The following is a 27,928-nucleotide window of genomic DNA, read 5'->3' as shown; positions in this document are numbered from 1 at the left end:
ACCTGGACCTTCTTCCAAGTCCTGTATTTCTGTCTGCATTTTGGATGAGGGGAAGGAAGGGACAACATCCAACACTACAAACTGGGTCCTCCTTTTTGCTGAGGTGTTCTGTGTTAACAAGGCTCTTCAGAAGGGAAACCTGCAACACTGAGTGAAGCCTGTTTGAAAACACAGCTGTATGCATCACTGTGCAATTCATTAATCAACCATAGAATGGGTTGGGCTGGAAGGGACTTCCAAAGGGCATCCAGTCCAACCCCCCCTGCAGTCAGCAGGGACACCCTCCACTAAACCAGGCTGCTCAGAGCCTTGCTGAGTCTGACCTTGAATTATACCAAAGCATGGGGTCTCATCTACCTCCCTGGGCAACCTGCTGTAGTGTTCCAGCACCCTCATGGTGCAGAACGTGTTGCTAACATCCAACCTAAACCTCCTCTTCTCTAAGTTCAAACCACTGGCCCTTATGAAACTGTTAGCTGTGTAAAACAAACGCTCAGCAATTGAAAACTCAAGGCTCTGCCAAATCCTGTGGTCCCAAACTGTCCTCTCACTTTACAGAGCACAAAGCCACTCCCTCTAGAGATATGAAATACTTTACTGCTTCCTACAGTGTGATGCTGTACTTGAAACCTCTGCCAGCTGGACAAGGCTTAAGGAGAACTGGCACTCTTGGAGTATTTGTTTCACCTATGAGCTGAAGCAAATGGTGACTTGGGTTGGGAAAACTTTTCTTACTCAGTCATTAACCCCAGGCTCAGCGCAGCCAGTGAAAATCAAATTTAGACTGCACTGAAGACAGGAGGAGTGAGTAACACTTCATCCCATTGCAATGGAACAGCAAAGGGCACTTGTGCTCAGACTTGGCACTTCTTAGGTTGCCAGATTGGAATTCTTGCCTGAATACTCAAATAAGAACAATCTTGACAGTCATGACTACTGGTTTAGAAGATGAACCTTTCCAGAGCAGACATCCTCTGCAACACTCATAACTGATCTATACTTAGAGTTATAGCATCATAGAATTGTCAGGGTTGGAAGGGACCTCAAGGATCAGCCAGTTTGCAAGCCCTGGCATGGGCAGGGACACCTCACAATAGATCAACTTAGCCATCACCACATGGCAGGGGTTGGAAAGGACCTCTAGAGATCACCCAGTCTAACCCCCCTGCCAGAGCAGCATCACCCAGGGCAGGTCCCACAGTAAGGCATCCAGGTGGGTTTTGAAAGTCTCCAGAGCAGGAGACTCCACAACCTCTCTGGGCAGCCTGCTCCAGGGCTCTTCCACCCTCACCATAAAGAAGTTTCTCCTCACGTTGAGGTGGAACCTCCTGTGTTCCAGCTTATATCCATTGTCCTTTGTGCTATCACTGGGCAGCACCAAAGAGAGACCATCACCTTCATCCTGACACCCACCCCTCAGATACTGACAGACATTGATCAGATCCCTCTCAGCCTTCTCTTCTCAGATACTGACAGACATTGATCAGATCCCTCTCAGCCTTCTCTTCTCCAGACTAAACAGCCCCAGGGCTCTCAGTCTCTCTTCACTTCTATGTGTTTCTTCACCTCACACCCTTATACTCAGGACCACCCAGCCTGAAGCAGGATTGCCACTGTAACCTCACCTACCCTGATGAATGTGTCAGGGGACTTCTGGCCCTTCCAAATCAGAATGAGTAAGACAAGGTGAGTTTGGCAGCCCTACCTTAGCTGGTTCACTAGTACTTAGGGTCTTCCGAGAAAAAGCTCTTTCCTGCTGTGGTTGAACTTTTGAGGTATCCTCCTGAAACTGCTCTCCAGCTTCTCTATCCAGTTCTTCAGGGTCCTACAAAAGGGGGATGGGGAGAGGGGAAAACAAAAAAACCAAAGAAAAGAGCCTGTGTTTGCAGTAAAGTTCTGACTCTTCTTCCCCACACAGCACCAACAGCTGTGAGATTCTATGAACTCAACATTTACAGAACAGGATCCAAAAGGACCCAAAGAACCCAAGGAAGCACAAAAAGCAGCACTCTTCATGTGATCTACTAACTACATTTCTGAATTACAGGCTGGGTGCACAGTGGGCTGAGAGAAGCCCTGAAGAAGGGCACTTAGGGGTGTTGGGTGCTGAGCAGCTCCCCAGGAGCCAGCAGTGCCCTCATGCAGCCCAGCAGGCAGCTGTGTGCTGGGCTGCAGCCAGAGGAGTGTGAGCAGCAGGGCAAGAGAGGGGATTCTGCCCCTTGACTCTGCTCTGCTGAGACCCCACCTCCAATCCTGCCTCCAGTTCTGCTGTCCCCAGCAGAAGAAGGACACAGAGCTGCTGGAGTGAGGCCAGAGGAGGCCACAAAGATGATCCAAGGGCTGGAGCAGCTCTGCTGTGAGGATAGGCTGAGGGAGCTGGGGGTGTTCAGCCTGGAGAATACTCTGGGGGGACCTTAGAGCTGCCTTCCAGTCCCTGAAGGAATCCTAGAGGAAGGCTGCAGAGAGACTTTTCCTGAGGGTGTCTAGAGACAGGCCAAGGGGGAATGGTTTGAAGCTGAGGGAGAACAGGGTTAGACTGGAGCTGAGGAAGTTCTTCAGTGTGAGGGTGGTGAGCCTCTGGAATAGGCTGCCCTGGCCAGGTTGTGGCTGCCTCCTCCCTGGGGGTGTTCAAGGCCAGGCTGGCTGAGGCCTTGAGCAGCTGAGAGTAGCTGAGAGGTGTCCCTGCCCATGGCAAGTATAGCTGCAGAGATGCTTTCCCCTCTCTTGTCTGTAAGGAATGCAAATTATGAATGGCTGCCACTATAAGCAGGAGCAGGATGTATGCTCAGCAGGAGCTATTAAAAGCTTTTTTTCCTATTAGGAAAGCACTTGTTTTCATCTCTTCCAACATATTCCCTTGCCAAGTGAAGTACAATCTGCTTTTGCTATTTTTACAACAGATCTGTTTCAGTCTAATTCTTCAACAGCTATTTCAGCGACCCAGAAAACTCCAACAGTCCCCTCTACAAACACTGTGTCATCCCAATCTGATCCAGGGCAGCTCCCCCCCACTAATCTGAGGTGTTGGGATCATTTCACCTGCCCTAAGCCTAGGAAGAAACTTCAATTTCTCTTGTTCCCCTAGCTAGCTATGTCACCAAGCAGGAGTCTTTCATAGGACAGGAGGAGAAGACTTCCCATGGGGAGGAAAGTTCCTCCTGGGAGCAGCCTTACAGCACAGAATCCTGATTTAATAGCAAGTCATTAATTCAAGATAAACAATTGGCACACATCTCACATCTTCCATAAAGGCAGCAAGACTACCCTGGATTCACAAGCCACACAGACAAGAATGCACAAGGAAATAGGACTTGAACTCCTGAGAAATAGGAGCAGACATTCCAATGACATAAGGAAATGAATTTCCCCCAAGTAATTTTTGGTTAAGATGGAATGGAAAAAGAAAAGAAAAGAAGGGAGGGGAAGGGAGGGGAAGGGAGGGGAAGGGAGGGGAAGGGAGGGGAAGGGAGGGGAAGGGAGGGGAAGGGAGGGGAAGGGAGGGGAAGGGAGGGGAAGGGAGGGGAAGGGAGGGGAAGGGAGGGGAAGGGAGGGGAAGGGAGGGGAAGGGAGGGGAAGGGAGGGGAAGGGAGGGGAAGGGAGGGGAAGGGAGGGGAAGGGAGGGGAAGGGAGGGGAAGGGAGGGGAAGGGAGGGGAAGGGAGGGGAAGGGAGGGGAAGGGAGGGGAAGGGAGGGGAAGGGAGGGGAAGGGAGGGGAAGGGAGGGGAAGGGAGGGGAAGGGAGGGGAAGGGAGGGGAAGGGAGGGGAAGGGAGGGGAAGGGAGGGGAAGGGAGGGGAAGGGAGGGGAAGGGAGGGGAAGGGAGGGGAAGGGAGGGGAAGGGAGGGGAAGGGAGGGGAAGGGAGGGGAAGGGAGGGGAAGGGAGGGGAAGGGAGGGGAAGGGAGGGGAAGGGAGGGGAAGGGAGGGGAAGGGAGGGGAAGGGAGGGGAAGGGAGGGGAAGGGAGGGGAAGGGAGGGGAAGGGAGGGGAAGGGAGGGGAAGGGAGGGGAAGGGAGGGGAAGGGAGGGGAAGGGAGGGGAAGGGAGGGGAAGGGAGGGGAAGGGAGGGGAAGGGAGGGGAAGGGAGGGGAAGGGAGGGGAAGGGAGGGGAAGGGAGGGGAAGGGAGGGGAAGGGAGGGGAAGGGAGGGGAAGGGAGGGGAAGGGAGGGGAAGGGAGGGGAAGGGAGGGGAAGGGAGGGGAAGGGAGGGGAAGGGAGGGGAAGGGAGGGGAAGGGAGGGGAAGGGAGGGGAAGGGAGGGGAAGGGAGGGGAAGGGAGGGGAAGGGAGGGGAAGGAATGGAAATTAAAAGCAATAGGGAAAGAAAAATAAGAAAGGGGAAACCAGATGGTGTGAATTCCTCAGAGCTGCCTCCCAGACTCTCCAGCTTTTGCTGCCTTTACCTGTGCAGGTGAGTTAGCTTCTTCACCTTGCTTCTTCTTTTTCTTCTTCTTTTTCTTGGATTTGCCACTTGCAGCACCCTGAAGAACTGCCTCTGCTTTTTCTCTTTCATTATCTGAAGCCTTCAAGTAGGAATAGAAGAGATTCAGCATCTCAAAGGTCCACGAAGCACACTTTTATATACACTAAGCAACAATTAGTAGCTCCAAGGAATTGAATTGCATAAACAAAGCATAAAGAAACCCCAGTCTCATCTGCTCAGTGCATTTTAAGCAGCCCACATTCTTTCCATGCTATCTGCTCCCAGAGGTACAGCAGCTGGGAATGAGAAAGGCAAGAAAGCAGCAGGAAATGCTGGTTTGCATCCAGAGAATTAAATACTAAGAAGCATTTCGGAAAGTAGATCTAAATCCTCTCTCAGCCTATGATGATACAGTGAGCCACATACTAGCATAGAATAGTCTGGCTTGGAAGGGACCTCCAAAGGTCACCCAGTCCTCTGCAGTCAGCAGGGGCATCCTCAGCTAGATCAGGTTGTTCAGAGCCCCATCGAGCCTCACCTTGAATATCTCCAGGGATGAGGCCTCAAGCACCTCCCTGGGCAACCTGTCCCAGTGCTCCACCACCCTCACAGTAAAAAGCCTGCTCCTAACATCCAATCTAAATCTGCTCTTCTCTCATTTCAAACCATTGCCCCTTGTCCTGTCCCTGCAAGCCTTTGCAAACAGTCTCTTTGCAGCCTTCAGGTACTGGCAGGCTGCTCTGAGGTCTGCCTGGAGCCTTCTCTTCTCCAGGCTGAACACCCCCAGCTCCCTCAGCCTGTCCTCATAGCAGAGCTGCTCTAACCCTCTGATCATTTCCATGGCCCTCCTCTGGACCCTCTCCATCAGGTCCATGTCCTCCCTATATTGAGGGTTCCAGCCCTGCACACAGTACTGCAGGTGAGGTCTCAGCAGAGCAGAGCCAAGTGTCAGAATCACCTCTCTGGCTCTGCTGGCAATGCTGCTTTGGATGCAGCCCAGGCTGCCATTGGCCTTCTGTGCTGCAAGCTCACACTGCCTGCTCCTGTCCAGCTTCTCATCCATCAGCATCCCCCAGTCTTTTCCCACAGGGCTGCTCTCTATCACCTCATCCTCTATTCTGTATTGATAAGGTGAGGTTTGAGGTGGAGTTAAGTGGCTTCTATGTTCTCAATAGCAAGGTTCAGCATTTTCCTTCTTTGTGTACCCACTAAATAAGAGCTGTGCTCCTCTGATCAGTGTCAAAGAGATGAGATTACCTTTATCAGCAGCCTTAAGCTCCTTTAAGAAGTAACAATGGCAAGAGCAAAGTCTTGGAGCTAAGGAGAAAATATCCCCTTTTACCTTCTGAACATCAGAGATCTCTTCAGCTTGAGGAACAGAAGCAATTTTTTCTTCATCTACCCAGTTTCCCCACTCTTCTGCTGGTGCATTCCAGTCAGAGCTGGGATCAGCTGAAGAAAGTCCATCTAGGGAGGTGAAAGAGAAAGACTTTTCAGGAATGTCTCCTTACTTGACAGGGGCAATTTGAGGTTTTAAATAAACCCCTCCATATTGGTGACAAGGCAGTTCAAGAGGTGAACTGAAGGCTGAAAGCTTTCTTCAGGGAGTTTGCACAGTAAATACAGAGGAATGGCTTTAGCTTTATTTATACCCCAGCCCTGTGCAGGGAGAGATCTGTGGTAAGAACTACAGGAGTAGTCTAAAAGCAGCAGGGAGGGGAAAGAGGAGAGGAAACACCAATTCTCCTACAATCCTCAAGTACATTTGAGTGCTTTCTGTGCAGGTAAGAACATTCCAGTGCCTGCTAAAGGAGAAAGCAAATCAGACTAAGTACAAGCCTCCTGCCACCTGAGGTTTTGAGACAAGCTACAAAGCTGTCAAAGCAAACTGTAACAAATACAAGCTGCTAAACAACTCTGCAGGAGATTTGCCTCACCATTTGCAGTAAGATTTCTGATGGCCAAGATCATCCAGCAAAAACTAGAGCAGGAGCTCTCTTTTACTTCTGAGTTTCAATATCCAAGCACTCTTACTCAAAGTTACACAACAGAGTGCAAGGATGCTGAAAGGACTGGAGCACTGCCTTATGAGGAGAGGCTGAGAGCCCTGGGGCTGATTAGTCTGGAGAGGAGACTGAGAGGAGATTTAATAATTGTCTATCAATATCTGAGGGCTGGGAGTCAAGAGGGAAGGGACAGACTCTCTTATGCCCTGGGGTAGGACAAGGTGCAATGGATGGAAATTACAGACACCAAGCTGGGGGCAGGAGTTGATCTGCTGGAGAGTAGAGAGGCTCTGCAGAGGGACCTCGACAGGCTGGACAGATGGGCAGAGTCTAACAGTATGAGACTGAACACATCCAAGTGCTTTGTTCTGCACATTGGCCACAGCAACCCCATGCAGTGCTACAGGCTGGGGTCAGAGTGGCTGGAGAGCAGCCAGGCAGAAAGGGATCTGGGGGTGCTGGTTGATGGTAGGCTGAACATGAGCCAGCAGTGTGCCCAGGCATCCAGGAGGGCCAATGGCATCCTGGCCTGCATCAGGAACAGTGTGGCCAGCAGGAGCAGGGAAGTCATTGTGCCCTTTGCTCAGCACTGGTTAGGCCACACCTTGAGTCCTGCGTCCAGTTCTGGGCTCCTCAGTTTAGGAAAGACATTGAGACTCTTGAACATGTCCAGAGAAGGGCAACAAAGCTGAGGAGGGGTCTGGAGCACAGCCCTGTGAGGAGAGGCTGAGGGAGCTGGGGTTGCTTAGCCTGGGGAGAAGAACATTCAGGGGAGACCTTGTTCTCTACAACTCCCTGAAGGGAGGTTGTAGCCAGGTGGGGGTTGGTCTCTTCTCCCAGGCAACCAGTGCCAGAAAAAGAGGACACAGTCTCAGGCTGTGCCAGGGGAGGTTTAGGCTGGAGGTTAGGTAGAAATTCTACACAGAGAGAGTGATTGCCCATTGGAATGGGCAGCCCAGGGAGGTGGTGGAGTCACCATCATTGGAGGTGTTTAGGGGGAGACTTGACAGGGTGCATGTTGCCATGGTTTAGTTGATTAGGTGGTGTTGGGTGATAGGTTGGACACGATCTTGAAGGTCTCTTCCAACCTGGTCTATTCTATTCTACAGCACAGGAGGTTCCACCTCTACATGAGGAAGAACAACTTCACTGTGGGGGTCACAGAGCACTGGAACAGGCTGCCCAGAGAGGCTGTGGAGTCTCCTTCTCTGGAGACTTTCCAGCCCTGTCTCGATGTGTTCCTGTGGGACCTGCTCTAGATTCTCTGGTCCTGCTCTGGCAGGGGGGTTGGATGATCTCCAGAGGTCCCTTCCAAGCCCTAACATCCTGTGAGCCTGTAAAAATGAACCACTGTCTTTATCATTTGCCAAAATACTTCTTCCTGTCAAGCTAACTGACAGCTTGGAAAAAAAACACCACAGAAGTGAAACACTGCAGGTTTTTCTTCAGCTGGCTAAGCTCAGACAAGCAGTCAGTGTCAGTGACAACACTTTAAAGGCACAGCAGCAGAGCTTTCTTCATGAACAGTTTGGAGGAACATACTTAACCCAGACCATTCGTCATCGACAGGGGGTTGAGCATGATCCCACTGGAAGTCAGAAGTACCAGCCTGAGAAACTGCCTCACTGTTGGATCCTGGAAGGCAAGAAAGAAAGTGGTAAGTGAAAAAGCTGCCTGGGTTTCCCTGGGTAAAGAAATTTGAATGGAAGCAGGAAAGGAAGGCAGCAGGTTCAAGGCAAAAGAAGTCTGGACTGCACAGGGCAGGGAAACTGCAAGGGCCCTGCAAGTGAGATGTAGTCAGAAAACTGGGGTACTGAACAAGGGTGAGAAAGTTACCTCAGAAGAATATGGGGGGGAAAAAAAAACCATCAGGGTGAATAGCAACAGCAGGCTTTAAGGCTTACAGCAGTCTCCTCAAGCTGAAAAATACCATGGGATTTTATGGGTGGTGAAATTATTACCCCACATCTCTTCTCCAAACTGAACAACCCCAACTCTCTCAGCCTGTCCTCACAGGAGAGGTGCTCCAGCCCTCCAATCAGCCTTGTGGCCCTTCTCTAGACCATGGCATTTATTCTTTGTTATTCTTTGTTATTCTGGTTCAGATAGATGGGTTCACAGAATCAACCAGGTTGGAAAAGATCTCAGATATCACCAAGTCCAACCTATCACCCAACACCTCATGACTAACCAAACCATGAAGCACTCTGAGCTGTAGGACACTGGGCATGAGATCCACAGGTAAAGGATTGTAAATTGCAATACAAGGAAACACAGCCCAAGTGCACAAGCACTTGGCCACCTACTCCCTAAATAGAAACAGCCATGCTGAGCTTGAGGGATAGATGGAGGAAGCAAGACCAGAAAACCTGCCATATGATCCCTTTGTCTAATACATCACTGCAGCACTGATGCCAGTAGTTCAACACAAGACTTCCTATGAAACCTACTACATGGAGGATCTGGAGGTGCTGGAAGGTGTCCAGAGAAGGGCCACAAGGATGAGCAGAGGGCTGGAGCTGCCCTGCTCTGGAGACAGACAGAGAGTTGGGCATGTTCAGTCTGAAGAAGAGAAGGCTCCCAGGAGACTTTCTTGTAGACTTACAATATCTGAAGTGGGCTACAAGAAAGCTGGGGAGGGACTTTTGAGGGTGTCAGGTAACAACAGGACTGGGGGGAATGGATCCAAGCTAGAGGAAAGAAGATTCAGATTGGATGTCAGGAAGAAGTTGTTCCCCATGAGGGTGGTGAGAGACTGGCACAGGTTGCCCAGGGAGGTGGTGGAAGCCTCATGCCTGGAGGTGTTTGCAGCCAGGCTGGCTGTGAGCAAGCTGCTGTAGTGTGAGGTGTCCCTGCCCATGGCAGGGGGGTTGGAACTGGCTGATCCTTGAGGCCCCTTCCAACCCTGACAACTGTGATTCTGTGACTGCACTCTATAGCAATTTCACCCTTCAAAAGGAGGAAACCTCAGAGCTCATCTTTCTCACCCCTCACACAGGGACAAGACATAAGACCTCAAATCCTTCCTGTGGAACATATTCTGAAAGTAATGCTTCTGGGTTTTTGCAAGGGAAAAGCTCCATCAGCCAGTAACAAATCTCCCAGGAGATCAGGGTCAAGAGACTTGACTGGAAAGGAATCTTTCAATCTCTAACTTGAGATACAGTGGCAGTGAGGATTCTCTTGTGCCTGTTGTTTAGACACAACACACAAGCAGGGAAGCTAAACACACACACAAACATCACCTTGATTGTCAATTTGAAACAGTTACTTTACTGCAAAATCTCAGCTTAACTGAAAAGCTTCCTAGGCTGTCTCCCATCTCTTTCCAGTACTACTATCAAACAACAACAAGCTGCATGCTACTAATAACTGGCAATTCTCTTTCCACCTGGTGGAGAAGAGTGGGAAAAAGCCAATCATCTTTGGAGAGGCATACATACCAGAAACCCCAGGAGTTAAGCCAAATGAAGAGAAAGAAGTAGAATTCTGTTCAGAGGTATTAATCCTTGCATCCATGTTCCAAGCAGCTGCAGGGAAAAGGGAGGATTAGAAAAAGGAAGAAGAAAAACAAACCAAACCACTTCACACTGCTGCACTATTGCAGCAGTTTGCCACTTAATTATGAACAGGGTCAAAAAGCAGTGGACCCTCCAGCCAGGATAGCATTTCACACAGCAGAGGGCATCAGGCAACCAGTGCCAACAGAGATGTGACTGTACACAGGTTATCTGACTTGGGTTCTGCAGCTGAAAGCTTATTTAAGTGGGGACACACAAATAACTGAAAGATGCCATGGGTGACATGAGCCTCCATTACAAGTCTTTGCACAAAACTGGGGGCAGGGTTATTAGCTGTATTAGGAAAACTGTCTTGCCTACAAAAAAAAGCTGTGAAAACTCTGCAAAGATAAATCATAGAATGGCTCTGATTGGAAGGGACCTCAGAGGTCATCTGCTCCAACCTTCTCACCATGGGCCGGGACACCTCTCAACTCGACTCAGCTGCTCAAGGCCTCTTCCAATCTGGCACTGAACACCCCCAGGGAGGAGGCAGCCACAACCTGGCCTGGGCAGCCTATTCCAGAGTCTCACACTGAAGAACTTCTTCCTAAGATCCAGTCCAAGCTTAGTCTCCTTCAGCTTCAAGCCATTCCCCCTTGTCCTGTCTCCAGACACCCTCAGGAAAAGTCTCTCTGCAGCCTTCCTGGAGGATCCCTTCAGCTACTGGAAGGCAGCTCTAAGGTCCCCCCAGAGTCTTCTCTTCTCCAGGCTGAACACCCCCAGCTCCCTCAGCCTGTCCTCACAGCAAAGGTGTTCCAACCCTTGGATCATCTTTGTGGCCTCCTCTGGCCTCACTCCACCAGCTCTGTGTCCTCCTTTTGCTGGTGACACCAGAACTGAATGCAGTACTTGAGACAAAGGCAAAAAAATTGTCCCTGAGAAGACCACAACCAATTTGAAACATGTAAAACAACATAACACTAAGTGTTCATAAGAGCTGAACAGACTGCTCCTAAACATCCTTCATAAGCATGGCTGATTTGCTGGTGCTGGATCAGAATAGACTTATGGTGACCTAGGGTTTAAGACATTCACTGAAAAGAAGTTACACTTCAGAATGACCTGGTAAGTGGCTTAGGGGAAATGGCCTGAAATTAGTAAAGAGTAGATTTAGATTAGATGTTGGGAGGAATTCTTTACACGAGGGTGGTGGAGCACTTGAACAGGTTGCCCAGAGAGGAGGTTGAGGCCCCAGTCCTGGAGATACTCCAGGTGAAGATCAGAAGGGCTCTGGGCAAGCTCCAGTGAGGATGTCCCTGCTGACTGTAGAGGGGGTTGGACAGGATGAGCTTTGGAGGTCCCTTCTAACCCAGGTGATTCTATGAGCAAGAATTTTAGGAATTTGGTATTTGGTCCCTTCACAGAAATACTTCCATCCCAGCTCAACCCTAAGAACCCAGTGGAACTGTTAGCAGAGACATAAATGTTAAGCTAGCAGAACTTACAGTAAACCAGAAGCTACTTGGCTGATACTTCAGGGGAGCGCTCCAAGACTTTGTGCAGGTATGAACTCACAGTATCACAGTATAACTCAAAGCTAGTGAAGAGCTTCACTGCTAAAAAATGCCTTTGTGTGCAAGTGCTTAAGTGCAGCAGGGTTCCTCTGGCACAGCTTACCCATAGGTGTGAAGAGGGGACGCTCTTTCCAGGGCCTGCCCACCAGGGTTACACCCCAGTCCTTGCCATTGCTGTTAGCATCCCCAGCATCCTGGCCCCAAGCTGATGGCTCAGCCTTCCTCTTCCCAGATGCAGCTGAAGGAACAGATGTCCATTTCTCCTCCCCTACACCCATCTGTGAGGGGATTTTGACAGCCTTCTCGTTCCAGCTTCCTCCGTTTACCGTATGGCTTTCACTCAATCCTGGAGAAACTTAACCACAAGCAGAATGAAAGGAGTTAGCTCAAATCAGGCACTAAAACATCACCTATGTGCACACACAGCCAACAATCCAGAAACTGACACAAAGCACAGATGAGCAGTAGCTTTGCTACATCAGGGTGATACCAAAGAGCTGCTGCTCTGCCTCAGCTGCAGATTTGCCAGTTCAGATGACAGGCACCATCTGTCTACTAGCTTGAAGGGTCTCCTGATAACCTTCTTGGCTCCCACATGGAAGACAAGGAGGTTGTCAGGAGTAGCCAACGTGGATTTACCAAGGGGAGATCCTGTCTGACTGATCTGATGGCCTGCTATGAAACCATGACCAAATGTGTAGATGAGGGGAGAGCAGTGGATGTCATCTACCTTGACTTCAGTAAGGCTTCTGATACTGACTCTCATAATACCCTCATGGAAAAGTCCAAGAAATGTGGCACAGAGGTCTGTGAGGTGGATTGCAGCAAGCAGGCTCCACAACAGAGTTCAGAGGGCTGTCATCAGAGGGACAGAGGCCACATAGAGGCCTATGGCCAGTGGTGCTCCTCAGGGATCAATACTGGGTCCTGTTTTGTTCAATATCTTTATCAATGACCTGGCTGAGGGCATTGAGAGTACCCTCAGCAATTCATTGATGATACCAAACTGGGGGGAGGCTGACACCTGTCAGGCTGTGCTGCCACCCAACCACATCTGGACAGGCTGAGAGCTGGGTGCAGGCAAACCTCATGGAGTTCAAGAAGGACAAGTGCAGGGTCCTGCATGTGGGGAGGAATAACAGCAGGCACCAGGACAGCTTAGGAGCTGTCCTGATGGAGAGCAGCTCCATGGAGAAAGACCTTGGAGTGCTGGTGGACAGCAAGTTCTGCATGGGACAGCAATGTGCCCTGGTGGCCAAGAGAGCCAATGGCATCCTGGGGTGCAGCAAGCAAAGTGTGGCCAGCAGGGCTGGGGAGGTTCTTCTCCCCCTCTGCTCTGCCCTGCTGAGACCACAGCTGCAATCCTGTGTCCAGTTCTGGGCTCCCCAGTTCAAGAGAGACAGAGACCTGCTGGAGAGAGTCCAAGGGAGAGCCAGGAGGATGCTTAGGGGACTTGAGCATCTCCCCTGTGAAGAGAGACTGAGAGCCCTGGGGCTGTTTAGTCTGGAGAAGAGAAGGCTGAGAGGGGATCTGATCAATGTCTATCACTATCTGAGGGTTGGGAGGTGTCAAGTGGAGGGGGCCAAGCTCTTTTGTTGGTGCACAGGAATAAGCCAAGGAACAATGGATACAAACTGGAACAGAGAAGGTTTCAGCTCAACATGAGGAGAAACTTCTTTCCAGTGAGGTTGCCAGAAGCCTGGAGCAGGCTGCCCAGAGAAGTTGTGGAGTCTCCTTCTCTGGACACATTCAAAACCCATCTGGATGCCACACTTCTCTTGCTGCAGCCCAGGCTCTGCTTGGTTTTCTGGGCCGCAAGTGCTCACTGCTGGCTCCTGTTGAGCCTCTCGTCCACCAGCACCCCCAAGGCCTTTTCTTCAGGGCTGCTCTCAAGCCAGTCCCTGCCCAGCCTATACTGGTGCTTGGGATTGCCCCATCTGCAGAGCCAAAAAAAGCCAGCTGCATCACAAGGTTTCAGATCTGCAGCTGCACCAACAATCTGCATTTTCACTTCTGTAAAGCAATTTCCTAGTTCCCTAGGATGCCAAATAATGAAAGCTTTTTTACCTTGTGGAATTGAGGACTCCCCCTTTGCAGGTTTAGAGCTGCTAACCTGTGCATTCAGAAGTGCATCACCTGCTTAAAAAGAGGAAACAGAGCTCAAGTAAAGTTTTCCAACTAGCAACATCTGCTAAAAAAAAACAATCTTCTAAAGGTAACCATGTCTAATTTAAGCAAAAAAATATAGAAATCAGTACCTCAGTAAATGAAGACATTTCCTGAAACTCAACTAAAATGCTCTAGCTTTTGTCAGCTGTGTTGATTTTGAACTCCAAACTGATTCAGGGCCTACAAAACCAAGTAACTGCAGCTTTCAAAGAGCTCTAACCAGTTCCCTCAAGAATGGAGAGAAATCTGAGGCTACCATTTTCAAATCAAGGGCAGCTCTAACTATGTTGGAAGCACAGAGGTAGTTCTAACTCCTGCCACTAGATACAGCTGAGCTCCTTTCAGGTTAGCTTAGTACAGAGTGATAGAGAAGAACACAGGAGGCATAAAAGGCTTAGCTAAAGAGGTTACAGCAGTTACAGCTGTTCACAGAGCTCAGCCATTTGTGTCTTCAGATTCTTTTAGCTTCTTAAGCAATTTCTCAGCTGCAGCCAAATAAGAACTCCTTGGTCCACAAGGGGTTTGAAACAGCCCATGCAGGTCTTTGTCTTAAATATCAGCAGCCAGAGAAGTTGAAGTTTACATCTCTTTGTTGAATCTTTAGCTACAATAGTGTGGCCAGCAGGAGCAGGGAGGTCATTCTGCCCTGTGCTCAGCACTGGTTAGGCCACACCTTGAGTCCTGTGTCCAGTTCTGGGCCCCTCAATTTAAGGACATTGAGATGCTTGAACATGTCCAGAGGTCATTGAGCCTACCCACCCCCAACAGAGCAGGACCATAGAATCCAGCACAGGTCACACAGGAACACATCCAGACAGGGCTGGGAAGGCTCCAGAAAAGGAGACTCCACAACCTCTCTGGGCAGCCTGTTCTAGGGCTTCAGCACCCTCACAGTGAAGAAGTTCCTCCTCTTGTTGAGATAGACCCTCCTGTGCAGGAGGAGGATAGAACCTCCATCAGGACATTAGTTCCCTCTCTTCTGAGAAGGCCAACAAGGCTGGGGAGAGATGTGGAGCACAGCCCTGTGCGGACAGACTGAGGGAGCTGGGGTTGCTTAGCCTGGAGAAGAGGAGGCTCAGGGGAGACCTCATTGCTCTCTACAACTCCCTGAAGGGAGGTTGTAGCCAGGTGGGGGTTGGTCTCTTCTCCCAGGCAACCAGCACCAGAACAAGAGGACACAGTCTGAAGCTGTGCCAGGGAAAGTTTAGGCTGGATGTGAGGAGAAAGTTCTTCACAGAAAGAGTAATTGGCCATTGGAATGTGCTGCCCAGGGAGGTGGTGGAGTCACCATCCCTGGAGGTGTTCCAAAAAGGCTTGCATGTGGCACCTGGAGCCAAGGTTTAGCTGTCAGGGGGTGTTAGGTATTAGGTACTAGGTTGGACTTGATGACCTCTGAGGTCTTTTCCAGCCTTACTGATTCTATAAGCAATTACTAAATCTTAGCCAGATGTGCCCCTCCATTAGTAACTTTTCTTTGTAGAGATACTACTAAATCTGTGTTGGAAAACAGGTCTTCATGTTAAGCAGTGAATGACCTACAAAAAGAACTCATGGGCATAATCCTCCCACAAGCAAGCATTCAAAAAGTTGGTGCTGCCTGCAGCAGTGCTGAGGCTGTCTTTGAAGCTTCCAGAAACAGAAAGGGCAGAGTCAGTGGAGCACAAGTGAAGGAATTGAGAAATTCTTTACAATGAGGGTGGTTGAGCACTGGAACAGGTTGCCCAGAGAGGTGGTTGAGGCCCTGTCCCTGGAGATATTCAAGCTGAGGCTCGACAGGGCTCTGGGCAACCTGATCTAGTTGGTAATGTCCCTGCTGAGCACAGCAGGGTTGGACTGGATGACCTTTGGAGGTCCCTTCCAACCCGGGTGATTCTGTGATATGCCTATGCAGCTGTGCAGCTACTGACAGAGTAGCACAGTGGAGGCCAATGCTTCAGCCATTTACTCCAGAACACTCTGTCCTGAGCTTCCCTGAAAGCACAGCTCAAAAAAAGAGGGAGTTTTGCACAATGGAAAGTACCTTTACACAGCTTGAAGTCATTTCCTCAAGAGCTACACCTTCAAATACACTTATCACACATACAGAACAGAGCCACTGCTTAAGCACTCAAGTAAAGTTACCTTTACTTAGGATGAGGGGCAATGGCTTCAAACTAGAGAAGAACAGATTTTAAGATGGAATGATGAATTTAAGAAGGACATTGAGACTCTTGAACATGTCCAGAGAAGGGCAACGAGGCTGGGGAGATGCCTTGAGCACAGCCCTGCAAGCAGAGGCTGGGGGAGCCGGGGTTGTTTAGCCTGGAGAAGAGGAGGCTCAGGGGAGACCTTCTTGCTCCCTCCAACTCCCTGAAGGGAGGTTGTAGCCAGGAGGGGGTTGGTCTCTTCTCCCAGGCAACCAGCACCAGAACAAGAGGACACAGTCTCAAGCTGTGCCAGGGGAAGTTTAGGCAGGAGGCGAGGAGAAAGTTCTTCAATGAGAGAGTTCTTGGCCATTGGAATGTGCTGCCCAAGGACGTGGTGGAGTCCCCATCCTTGGATGTATTCAAGAGGGAATGTGACACGGCACTTGGTTTAGTAGTCATGAGGTCTGCACCATGAGGGTACCTCAACAGGTTGCCCAGGGAGGTGGGTGGGGGCCCATCCATGGAGATATCCAAAGGTGAGGCTCGACAGGGCTCTAAGCAACCTCTAGTTGAGGATGCCCCCAGTGACTGCAGAGGGCTGGATGCTCTTTGGAGGTCCCTTCCAACCCAGACCACTCTGTGATCCTTCTAGAACACCTTCTCATCATACCTTTATTTTTCCTGAGTCCAACTGGAAGCGATGGTGCAGGCACCAGCTGCTCAATGGCTACAGTAACCGCATTTTCCACCCCCTGGAGATTGGGCTCTGCTGAGCCCCCGTCGGTCAGCACCTTGTCTCGCTTACGCTGCTGCCGCTTCTCTCTGTTGCTGATTTTTGTTTCCCAGGCACCTAAAATAGCCCCCAAATCACAACATCACCACTCAAGTCAGCAAAGAGGGAAGAGTTTCAGCTCGTTGTGTATGAGGCTGAAGCCTGAACCCAGGTTCAGTCAACCTCAACCCATTTGACAGCATGGAAGATTGGCCAGTGGTGAGCTTCTCTGGATGCAGAGTGGTAACACACTGCTGCACAGAGGAACTGCACAACAGTAAATAAACAGGACACAACGAGTTCTCTCCTGTTTCTTGGTGAAGCACAAGTAAATGTCACACAGCATTTAAGGCAAAAGATGTCTTATATCATTGTGTGTGTGTGTTCAATACCTTCATCGACTTCCTTTCCATCTAGACGTGATGAATCTTGAACCGTTTTGGCATCTCCCTTTGATTTCTTCTTTTTCTTTGACTGCAACACAAATAAAAGATTATCAATAATTAATTTAAGTGATCACATGTCAGAGTGGCTTAGGAACATCCCATGCCCAATGTCAACTGAAACAAGATTTTCCTGCAAAACCCTCTGCACGGCCAGTCCCCTGAAAGGAGGGACTGGAGCACCTCTGCTATGAGGACAGGCTGAGAGAGCTGGGGGTGTTCAGCCTGGAGAAGAGAAGACTTGGAAGGACTTTAATGATGCTTTCCAATAGCTGAAGGCATCCCACAGGAAGGCTGCACAAGGACTTTTCCTAAGGGTCCCTAGGGACAGGACAAGGAGGAATGGTTTGAAGCTGAGGGAGAGCAGGGTTAGACTGGAGCTGAGGAAGGAGTTCCTCAGTTCAAGGGTGGTGAGACTCTGCAATAGGCTGCACAGGGACTGTGGCTGCCTCCTCCCTGGGCTTGTTCAAGGACAGGCAGGATGAGGCAAAGAGCAGCTAAGTCCAGTTGAGAAGTGTCCCTGCCCATGGTGGGGAGGTTGGAGCAGATGATCTCTGAGGTCCCTTCCAACCTGAAGCATTCTGTGAAACAAGCTCTGCTGATGGCATCACACTCAGAGCAACAAACTGTTTGGCAGGCAGGTATCACCCTGGCAGTGTTTGTTTCCTGCAGAGGCAAGTATGAAGTTATAGATGGAGGAACAAATGGTACCAGTGATTCCTTCAAAGAAGAGGTAAGAGAATCCCACCTTGCAAAATGTTCTCTCTTCCAGGCTGAAGAGCCCCAATTCCTTCAGCCTGTCTTCAGGCTGTCAGGAGAGGTGCTCTGATCACCTCTGTGGCCCTCCACTGGACCTAGTCCAGCAGATCCACGTCCCTCCTGTGCTGGGGGCCCCAGAACTGGACACAGCCCAATACAAAGTGTTAAAAAAATAATACTGAGGGGAAAAAGAAACAGAAGATTAAAAACTGAGTCAAGCTACTGGGAGAGAGGATACTGCAGAAGGCCTTGGAGCTTAATCTTTTGACGAGCTAAAGTGGTGGCAAATTGACTTGACTATCTTCTAAGGAAGAAAAGACAGCACTGAAAGACTTTTCAGTCTAGTGAAGGGAAGTGTAGGAACTACCAGATAAGCCTGAATGGAACAGCACAGACTGGATTTGAAGAGAGGTGGCTAGCCACTTGTAAGGGGAACTACTCACTGATTCACTCTTTGGAACACCTGAAAAAGGAGATTCTGAGAGTGGTGGCTCTCTCTATTTCAGAGGAGGACTAACAATTGTCAGCTTTATACATGACTTTGAGCTCTACTATTACCTACTCTTAGATGGCCAAGACAAGTGAAACAACCTCTCCAGAATCTAGCAGTCCTAACACCTAAAATCATCACCACAGTTGCAGCAGATAACTTATGGGCACACAAGGACATGCAGCTCACTTGTCTTGGAGTCAGCATGCCCAAAAAGTGTCTGGTAGCTTCAACACAGAATCACAGAATTGTTAGGGTCAAGGATTCTGAAGGATCAGCCAGTTCCAACCCCCCTGCCATGGCCAGGGACACCTCACACTACAGCAGGTTGCTCACAGCCACAGCCAGCCTGGCTGCAAACACCTTCAGGCATGAGGCTTCCACCACCTCCCTGGGCAACCTGTGCCAGTCTCTCACCACCCTCATGGGGAACAACTTCTTCCTCACATCCAAACTGAATCTACCCTTTTCTAGTTTTGCTCCATTCCCCCCCCAGTCCTATCACTCCCTGACACCCTAAAACATCCCTCCCCAGCTTTCTTGTAGCCCCCTTCAGATACTGGAAGGCCACAAGAAGGTCTCCTGGGAGCCTTCTCTTCTCCAGACTGAACAGCCCCAACTCTCAGTCTGTCCTCATAACAGAGGTGCACCAGCCCTCTGCTCATCCTCATGGCCTTTCTCTGGACATATTCCAGCACCTCCATGGCTGCTGGAAGCAGTTTAGCCTGCTAGTGCAGCACCAAAACATCACTGTTTAGATACAAGGCAGCACCAAAACATCTCTAACACTTAGGAACCAAAGGGTTAACTCATGGCTCACAGCCCTAGGGCATCCCCAACACAGATGGAGCCACACTGAACCATCTCACTGGTTTGTTCACTGCTACCTTTACCCACAGAGCAGCTATCTCATTTCTGAAAAGCCTCCAAAGGAGAAGGGCAGAGTTCAAAAGCAACCCAAGAAGAATTATTTCCAAGAATAGAAACAAGCCAAATTATTTGCTGGAGCACCTTCTAAGGAGCAAATTAAAAAGCAAAGTGAAAAACAGCATGAAAAAGCAGTTATGAATTGCTTCTTGGAGCTCAAGCTGAGGATTAGTTAAGTTTGTTCCTATTTTCAGCTGCACTGGGAATGGAAGTTGAGGTCTTCCAAGCTCCCACCCACAAAGCCCTGTTATTTTCTGAAGTCATTTTGGGTGTCCTTTCAGTGCCAGAGGTCTCCCAACGGGCAGTTTAAGAGGACTGCTCCTCCAAGTCATAACTCCAGTTTCTTAAATAGCTACCATCTACAGAGGCACCAACATGAAATGTCACACTTCCCATGAAAGCCTCAGAGCTTAACAGGTTTAAAAATAAGCTTGTTACTAACAAATGCTGGTTTTGAGAAGCCCAAAAAAAAAAAAATCCCCATTTTGAAAACATATTTACTTCCCTGATCTGAGTTACTAGAACCTGATTTGAGAAACCAGAACCATAATTAGTTACCCCAATTTCCTCACCCATCTGCCAAACTCACTGCTCTGAACAGTTGCCACCTCAGTACCAAACTGACTAACCCAACAAGTGATGCTAAAGGTTAGTGAGCAAGCTAGCTGGGCATTCTGGAGAAGCCTACTCCTTCAAAGTGTCACCCTCTGCAACCTAGGAAGTTGCCAGTGTGGGCTCTGCCACCATTTAAAGAGCACCTGAGGAACTCAGCAGGCCTGCCACATCTTTTAAGTCTTTAGGATGCAGTGTCCCCCATGCAAGGACAATAGAAAAATAAACCTTCCTTCCTCATCCAGGATGAGAGGAGGGAAAAGGAGAGGAGGGAAAAGGAGAGGAGGGAAAAGGAGAGGAGGGAAAAGGAGAGGAGGGAAAAGGAGAGGAGGGAAAAGGAGAGGAGGGAAAAGGAGAGGAGGGAAAAGGAGAGGAGGGAAAAGGAGAGGAGGGAAAAGGAGAGGAGGGAAAAGGAGAGGAGGGAAAAGGAGAGGAGGGAAAAGGAGAGGAGGGAAAAGGAGAGGAGGGAAAAGGAGAGGAGGGAAAAGGAGAGGAGGGAAAAGGAGAGGAGGGAAAAGGAGAGGAGGGAAAAGGAGAGGAGGGAAAAGGAGAGGAGGGAAAAGGAGAGGAGGGAAAAGGAGAGGAGGGAAAAGGAGAGGAGGGAAAAGGAGAGGAGGGAAAAGGAGAGGAGGGAAAAGGAGAGGAGGGAAAAGGAGAGGAGGGAAAAGGAGAGGAGGGAAAAGGAGAGGAGGGAAAAGGAGAGGAGGGAAAAGGAGAGGAGGGAAAAGGAGAGGAGGGAAAAGGAGAGGAGGGAAAAGGAGAGGAGGGAAAAGGAGAGGAGGGAAAAGGAGAGGAGGGAAAAGGAGAGGAGGGAAAAGGAGAGGAGGGAAAAGGAGAGGAGGGAAAAGGAGAGGAGGGAAAAGGAGAGGAGGGAAAAGGAGAGGAGGGAAAAGGAGAGGAGGGAAAAGGAGAGGAGGGAAAAGGAGAGGAGGGAAAAGGAGAGGAGGGAAAAGGAGAGGAGGGAAAAGGAGAGGAGGGAAAAGGAGAGGAGGGAAAAGGAGAGGAGGGAAAAGGAGAGGAGGGAAAAGGAGAGGAGGGAAAAGGAGAGGAGGGAAAAGGAGAGGAGGGAAAAGGAGAGGAGGGAAAAGGAGAGGAGGGAAAAGGAGAGGAGGGAAAAGGAGAGGAGGGAAAAGGAGAGGAGGGAAAAGGAGAGGAGGGAAAAGGAGAGGAGGGAAAAGGAGAGGAGGGAAAAGGAGAGGAGGGAAAAGGAGAGGAGGGAAAAGGAGAGGAGGGAAAAGGAGAGGAGGGAAAAGGAGAGGAGGGAAAAGGAGAGGAGGGAAAAGGAGAGGAGGGAAAAGGAGAGGAGGGGTTGGAAGAGACCTTCAGGATCATCCAACACCATCTAATCAACTAAACCATGGCACCAAGCACCCCATCAAGTCTCCTCCTGAACACCTCCAGTGATGGTGACTCGATGGTCTGCTTATTTCTAGTACTCAAGACAAGGCAGCTGTGAGTCTGCAAACAGACAAGGCAGTGAAATTTAACATCCTGCAAGCTCACCCACAGAGGCACTTCTTAGCTCCTTACACTAAAAACCTAAACCAAACCACTGTACTGTGCAAAAGAAGAAACTCTTCACAGTGCCAAGAGAATCATAAACCCTAACAGCAACCCAGACATTACCCAAAGCTTTCAACAAGAGGATACAACTGAAATTACTATCCTGAAAAAACATCCATGGAATTCACACTCCAGAAGCAGATAAGAAATACAGAAACACAAGAGGGTGTGGTTTTCACTGAAAGCATAGAGTCAAGCATTTAAAAAACATACATAAACCCTAGAATGGCTCAGGTTGGAAGGGACCTCAGAGACCATCTGCTTCAACCTCCCTGCAATGGGCAGGGACACCTCTCAGCTAGATTCAGCTGCTCCAGGCCTCATCCAACCCAGCTGTGAACATATCCAGGGAGGAGGCAGCCACAATCTCCCTGGGAGCCTATTCCAGAGTATCACCACCCTTGGACTGAAGAACTTCTTCCTCAGATCCAGTCCAACCCTGCTCTCCCTCAACTTCAAATCATTCCTCCTTGTCCTGTCTCTAGTCACCCTCAGGAGAAGTCCCTCTGCAGCCTTCCTCTAGGATCCCTTCAGGTACTGGAAGGCAGCTCTAAGGTTCCCCTGGAGCCTGCTCTTCTCCAGGCTGAACACCCCCACCTCTCTCAGCCTGTCCTCACAGCAGAGGTGTTTCAGCCCTTGGATCATCTTTGTGGCCTTCCTCTGGACTTACTCCCACAGCAGCTGTGTGTCCTTATGCTGGGGACAGAAAAACTGGATGCAATATTCAAGGTGGGGCCTCACAAGAGCAGAGGAAAGGGACAGAATCCCCTCCCTTTCCCTGCTGGCTACACTCCTCTTGATGCAGCCCAGGATCCAGTTTCCCTTCTGGGCTGCAGGAGCACACTGCTGGCTGATGTAGATTCTGTGCATTGAGAATGCTAGACACATGCACATGCTACTGAAATCCCACCCACTGACTCATCCCGCCCATCCCAAGCCATACAAAACCACACATACAGGACCCCCTACAACCTTCTTAGGAGGTTTGTAACCTTCCAAATGCAATGGATTCCCCCAGAGGCTTAACCAGCTGAAGGGAAGCCTGTAGAGCTGCCTATAGGTTAAAGAAAGCTCTTGGCTACCTTTTTAAGTGAGGGGTAACAATCAACTCCTAACCCAACTGTGCTTTGCCCAGGGCTCCCTGAAGTGATACAGAACCATAGATGGTTGAATAAGCATCCATAGCCCTGTGGTGGTACTGAGCTCCTGGAGCTGCAGCTCCCACTTAGTATTTTAAGTCACAGAATCAACAAGGTTGAAAAAGACCTCAGAGATCATTGAGTCCAACCTATCACCCAACACCTCATGACTAACTAAACCATGGCACCAAGTGCCATATCCAAGCCTTTATTGAACACCTCCAGGGATGGGGACTCCACCACCTCCCTGGGCAGCACATTCCAATGGCCAATTCCTCTTTCTGGGAAGAACTTGCTCCTCACCTCCAGCCTAAACCTCCCATGGCACAGCTTGAGACTGTGTCCTCTTGTTCTGGTGCTGCTTGCCTGGGAGAAGAGACCAACCCCCACCTGGCTATAACCTCCCTTCAGGGAGCTGTAAAGAGCAAGAAGGTCTCCCCTGAACCTCCTCTCCTCCAGGCTAGCAACCCCAGCTCCCTCAGCCTCTCCTCACAGGGCTGTGCTCCAGACCCCTCCCCAGCCTCATTGCCCTTCTCTGGACACATTCAAGAGTCTCGATGTCCTTCTTAAATTGAGGGGCCCAGAACTGGACACAGGACTCAAGGTGTGGCCTAACCAGGGCATAACACAGAGGCAGAATGACTTCCCTGCTCCTGCTGGTCACACTGTTCCTGATGCAGGCCAGGATGCCATTGGCCTTCTTGGCTAGATAGGCACACTGCTGGCTCAGGTTCAGCTGCTGTCAACCACTACCCCCAGGTCCCTTTCTGCTTGGCTGCTCTCCAGCCACTCTGACTCCAGCTAGATCACTCTATAGAGCTGTTGCTCTATACAGCTACCAGAAAGGAGGTTGTAGTAAGGCTGATGTTGGCCTCTTCTTCCAAGCAACTAATGACAGGAGAAGAGGTAATTGCCTCAAGCTGCATCAGGGGAAGTTCAGGTTGGGTATTAAGAAGAATTTCTTTTGAGAAAGAGTGGTGAGGCATTGAAGCAGGCTGCCCAGGGAAGTGGTGAAGTCACCATCCCTGGAGGTGTTCAAGAAATGAGTAGGTGTTGCACTTTTGGACATGATCTAGTGATCCTGGAGGTGTTGGGTAGAAGGTTGAACTGGATGATCTTAGAGGTCTTCTCCAACCTTAATGATTCTATGATTCTATGTTTGCAACTTCAGAGTTAAGCTCGAGTTCAGCATTTGAACACTGCACCTACTTAGAAACCTGCTTGAGGTAAAGTAGAAGCTGGGAAGAAAACTACAGTTATTCCTTCAGGATCTAATTTGGGTTTGTTGTTGAAAAACCACCCCAAAGTCAATCTGACAGTGACATGTGGAGAAGAGGAAAGGGAAAGTGTGCAGCATGAAAGTGTAGACCAAGCCCATTTCACAGAGAACTCCATTTGTCAATGCTAAAAATGTTTAGAACTCTACAGCCAGCTAACAGGATTTGGTCTCTTGGCCAACAAAATAACCACAAAATGAGTTAGTCAAGTAAGTTAAAGCTTGAATTAGCTAAACATGTCCAGAGAAGGGCCAGGAGGATGAGTAGAGGGCTGGAGCTCCTCTCCTGTGAGAACAGGCTGAGAGAGTTGGGGTTGTTCAGTTCAGTTCAGAGAAGGCTCCCAGGAGAACTCATTGTGGCCTTCCAGTATCTGAAAGGGGGCTCCAAGAAAGCTGGGGAGGGACTTTTGAGAGTGTCAGGGAGTGACAGGACTGGGGGCAATGGAAACAAACTAGAAATGGGTAGATTGAGTTTGGATGTTAGGAAGAAGTAGTTCCCCATGAGGGTGGTGAGAGCCTGGCACAGGTTGCCCAGGGAGGTGGTAGAAGCCTCCTGCCTGGAGGTTTTTGCAGCCAGGCTGGCTGTGAGCAACCTGCTGTAGTGTGAGGAGTCCCTGCTCACAGCAGGGGGACTAGAACTGGCTGATCCTTGAGGTCCTTTCCAACCCTGACAATTCTATGAAATTGCAGCAATCAGCTAGTGATTTCTGAGTCTCTATGCACAGCTATTTACATTTCCAACACTCCTCAGTATAGTTACAACAAATCCACCTTGTTGTGGAAATCAGAAACCCACAACAGCAGGAACATTTATGCACAACATCAGCAAAAGAGCTGAGTTCAAGAATGAATGTCAAAGGCCTACCCCAAAAAGATATCCACACTGCCCACAAACAACAGCTTTTATTCTCAGGCTAGAAGGTCTTAGCCCTCACAGTGCAGTAAAATAACTGCCATCAGCATGGTTACCTTTCAGATAAAGCCACAGGGCAAGCTTAGGGAAAAAAAAGTTGTTTTTAATGTAGCTGTTCAATCTGCATAACAAAAAGCTCACACTGGAATTCAAAGCCCATATTTGTCAGCAGAAATTAAGGACTCCACTCACTAATGGATACCTCTGACAAAAGAAATAAGCAGGCACATGGTCTTAATCCTTTCAATAGTTGCCCCCCCCCCTTCCCCAGTTGTCAGACCTTTTCCAAGCCCCTTAACAATACTATCATTATGCTGCATCCCCACAGAAGCCAGCAGAGGATGAAACACAAACTTCATTTTCACATGGTGAACCATCAGTGTTTAGTAAGGAGGTGGAGAGAGAGGATGGCTTCATGCAAATACTCTGTCACAATGTAGCCAGGCAGAAAGGGATCTTTGGGTACTGGTTGACAGCAGCTGAACATGAACCAGCAGTGTGCCTATCTAGCCAAGAAGGCCGATGGCATCCTGGCCTGCATCAGGAACAGTGTGGCCAGCAGGAGCAGGGAGGTCATTCTGCCCTGTGCTCAGCACTGGTTAGGCCACACCATGAGTCTTGTGTCTAGTTTTGGGCTCTTCAGTTTAAGAAGGACATTGAGATGCTGGAAGGTGTCCAGAGAAGGGCAACAAAGCTGGGGAGGGGTCTGGAGCACAGCCCTGGGAGGAGAGGCTGAGGGAGCTGGGGTTGCTTAGCCTGGAGAAGAGGAGGCTCAGGGGAGACCTCATTGCTCTCTACAACTCCCTGAAGGGAGGTTGTAGCCAGGTGGGGGTTGGTCTCTTCTCCCAGGCAACCAGCACCAGAACAAGAGGACACAGTCTCAAGCTGTGTCAGGGGAGGTTTAGGCTGGATGTTAAGAGGAAATTCTACACAGAGAGAGTGATTGGCCATTGGGATGTGCTGCCCAGGGAGGTGGTGGAGTTACCATCACTGGAGGTGTTTAGGTAGAGCCTGGATGAGGCACTTGGTGCCATGGTTTAGTTGATTAGATGGTGTTGGGTGATTAGTTGGACTCAATGGTCTCTTCCAACCTGGTTCATTCTATTCCATTCCATTCCACTCTACTCAGCATTGAATTCTGCCCTGAACTGCAGAGGAAACTCAAATATTAAGCAGAATTGTTCATTCCAGTAGATTATATCATCAAACCAGTAGCTAGCTCCCTGTTGTGAATCTGTGCAGAACAAGAGGACACAGTCTCAAGCTGTGCCAGGGGAGGTTTAGACTGGAGGTGAGGAGAAAATTCTTCCCAGAAAGAGGAATTGCCCATTGGAATGTGCTGCCCAGGGAGGTGGTGGAGTCACCATCACTGGGGATGTTCAAAAAAGGACTGGATGTGGCACTTGGAGCCATGGTTTGGTTAGTCAGGAGGTCTTTCCCAAGCTTATTGATTCTACGATGTGAGAAGTTAAGAAGCTATTCCTTCCACTCTTTCCAAGCCCCAAACCGATTCGCACTCTGCACTCCTGTAAGTCACAGCATTTCAAATCACCAATAGCTGTGAGACACTGCAATGCTGTGCACTGTGAAGCGTGGCATTGTTGTTTCACAGCCCACAAACTGACCTTTTCATTCTTCTTTTCTGTCTCCACAGGCTGCTTCGCGGTGTCCTTCCGGACAGGTTGGATGACTTCATCCTCAGACACGTCAAGGAAAGAGCGTCCATTAGGCTGTGAAGGATAAAAGCATTGGAGAAAGCAGATGAAGCAAAGCTCAAATGACACTGTTAGCTGAAATGGGCTGACTGGAAAAGGCTCACAAGACGAAGTAAAGCAGTCACAACCATGGACTGGCGCTCAGAAAAGAGCTACTGCAAAGCTGTATTCACCAAACAGAAAGGAAACGGGTCTCCTCCCCCAGGACTATTCAATATGTTCATCAATGACCTGACTGAGGGCACAGAGGGCACTGTCAGCAGGTTTGCTGATGACACCAAACTGGTAGGAGTGGCTAACAACCCCCTCAGGCTGTCCTGAGTTGGGCAGGGGAAAATGGAATGAAATCCAACAAGGACAAGGGTAGAGTCTTGCATCTCGGAAAGAACAACCCCATGGAGCAGGAGAGGTTGGAAACAACCTGTTAGAGAGCAGGGAAGGGGAAAAGGACTAGGGAGTCCTGCTGCAAAAGATGCCCAGGAGCCAGCATTGTGCTCTTGTGGCCAAGAAGGCCAAGGGCATCCTAGGGTGGATTAGAAGGGGTATGGTGAGTGGGTTGACAGAGGCTCTCCTGCCCTTCTGCTCTGCCCTGGTGAGGCCACATCTGGAATATTGTGTCCAGTTCTGGGCCCCTCAGTTCAGGAAGGACCTCAGGGAACTGCTTGTGAGACTCCAGTGCAGAGCCACAGAAATGGTTAAAGCAGTGGAACATCTTCCTTATGAGTAGACTGGAGGGAGCTGAGGGCTCTGTAGCTTGGAGCAGAGGAGTCTGAGGGCTGCCCTCATTCCTGGTGATAAAGATGTGCAGGGCAGTGTCAGAAGGACAGAGCCAGGCTCTGCTCAGGGATGTCCAAGGACAGCACAAGGGGCACTGGGGACAAGCTGGAGCAGAGGAGGTGCCACAGGAACAGATGGGAAAACTTTTTCCCTGTGAGGGGGACAGAGCCCTGGAACAGGCTGCCCAGAGAGGTTGTGGAGTCTCCTCTGGAGACATTCCAACCTCACCTGGATGCATTCCTGTGTGACCTGCCCTGGGTGATGCTGCTGTGGCAGGGGGGTTGGACTGGCTGATCTCTGGAGGTCCCTTCCAACCCCTAATGCCCTGTGAGTCTATCTTAATCCCACTCAATACAAGAATTGCTTCTCAGAAGGTAGATTTCTGAGAATCCCCAGGTTTCAGAACAGCTACAGCTGATGTGCCATGCATTACCTAATGAAATGAACACAATTACCACTTAGCAGCAGTTTAACAACAGGCTGAATTTTTAAAGTCATTTCTACCTTGACCAAATTGCAGCAATTTCTGCAGATCCCTCACAGCTCATTTCCTTAGCAAGTTCAGCTTCATAGTAGAACAGAAATTAGAAGTCAAACACAAAGCTTGACTACACATGACATCCCATTGTTCTTTTCAGACAGATTTGATTATAGGTGCTACATTATTCTACCCTTTTCCCCTCACATAATAAAGGAAAGAAAATTAGCATGCATTATTTAACACAGAAGGTTAAAACTCTGGAGTCGTTAA

General features: G+C 49.6%; 1 protein-coding gene across 5 annotated transcripts in view; it reads right to left on the bottom strand.

Annotated features, from left to right (window-relative positions):
* MTDH (metadherin) overlaps positions 1-27,928 on the bottom strand; it is a 45,913-nt gene that overhangs the window by 10,537 nt on the left and 7,448 nt on the right. The window contains exons 2-11 of one of the 5 annotated variants that reach the window (XM_068164300.1): positions 26,311-26,415; positions 16,956-17,037; positions 16,462-16,641; positions 13,564-13,635; positions 11,600-11,851; positions 9,863-9,949; positions 7,962-8,054; positions 5,756-5,880; positions 4,394-4,513; positions 1,706-1,825 (exon numbers count right to left, since the gene is read on the bottom strand). In XM_068164300.1, coding sequence (XP_068020401.1) covers positions 1,706-1,825; positions 4,394-4,513; positions 5,756-5,880; positions 7,962-8,054; positions 9,863-9,949; positions 11,600-11,851; positions 13,564-13,635; positions 16,462-16,641; positions 16,956-17,037; positions 26,311-26,415 — 1,236 coding nt within the window. The remainder of the gene's footprint in view (positions 1-1,705; positions 1,826-4,393; positions 4,514-5,755; positions 5,881-7,961; positions 8,055-9,862; positions 9,950-11,599; positions 11,852-13,563; positions 13,636-16,461; positions 16,642-16,955; positions 17,038-26,310; positions 26,416-27,928) is intronic. The other 4 variants (XM_068164301.1, XM_068164304.1, XM_068164302.1 and 1 more) reach the window with 4 other exon arrangements.

Source organism: Melanerpes formicivorus, unplaced genomic scaffold (genome assembly GCF_026170545.1).
Source record: "Melanerpes formicivorus ecotype bairdi unplaced genomic scaffold, bMelFor1.0.p_v2 SCAF_79, whole genome shotgun sequence".
In the NCBI taxonomy this organism is placed as follows: Eukaryota; Metazoa; Chordata; class Aves; order Piciformes; family Picidae; genus Melanerpes; species Melanerpes formicivorus.
This window is presented reverse-complemented; position numbering and strand designations above follow the sequence as displayed.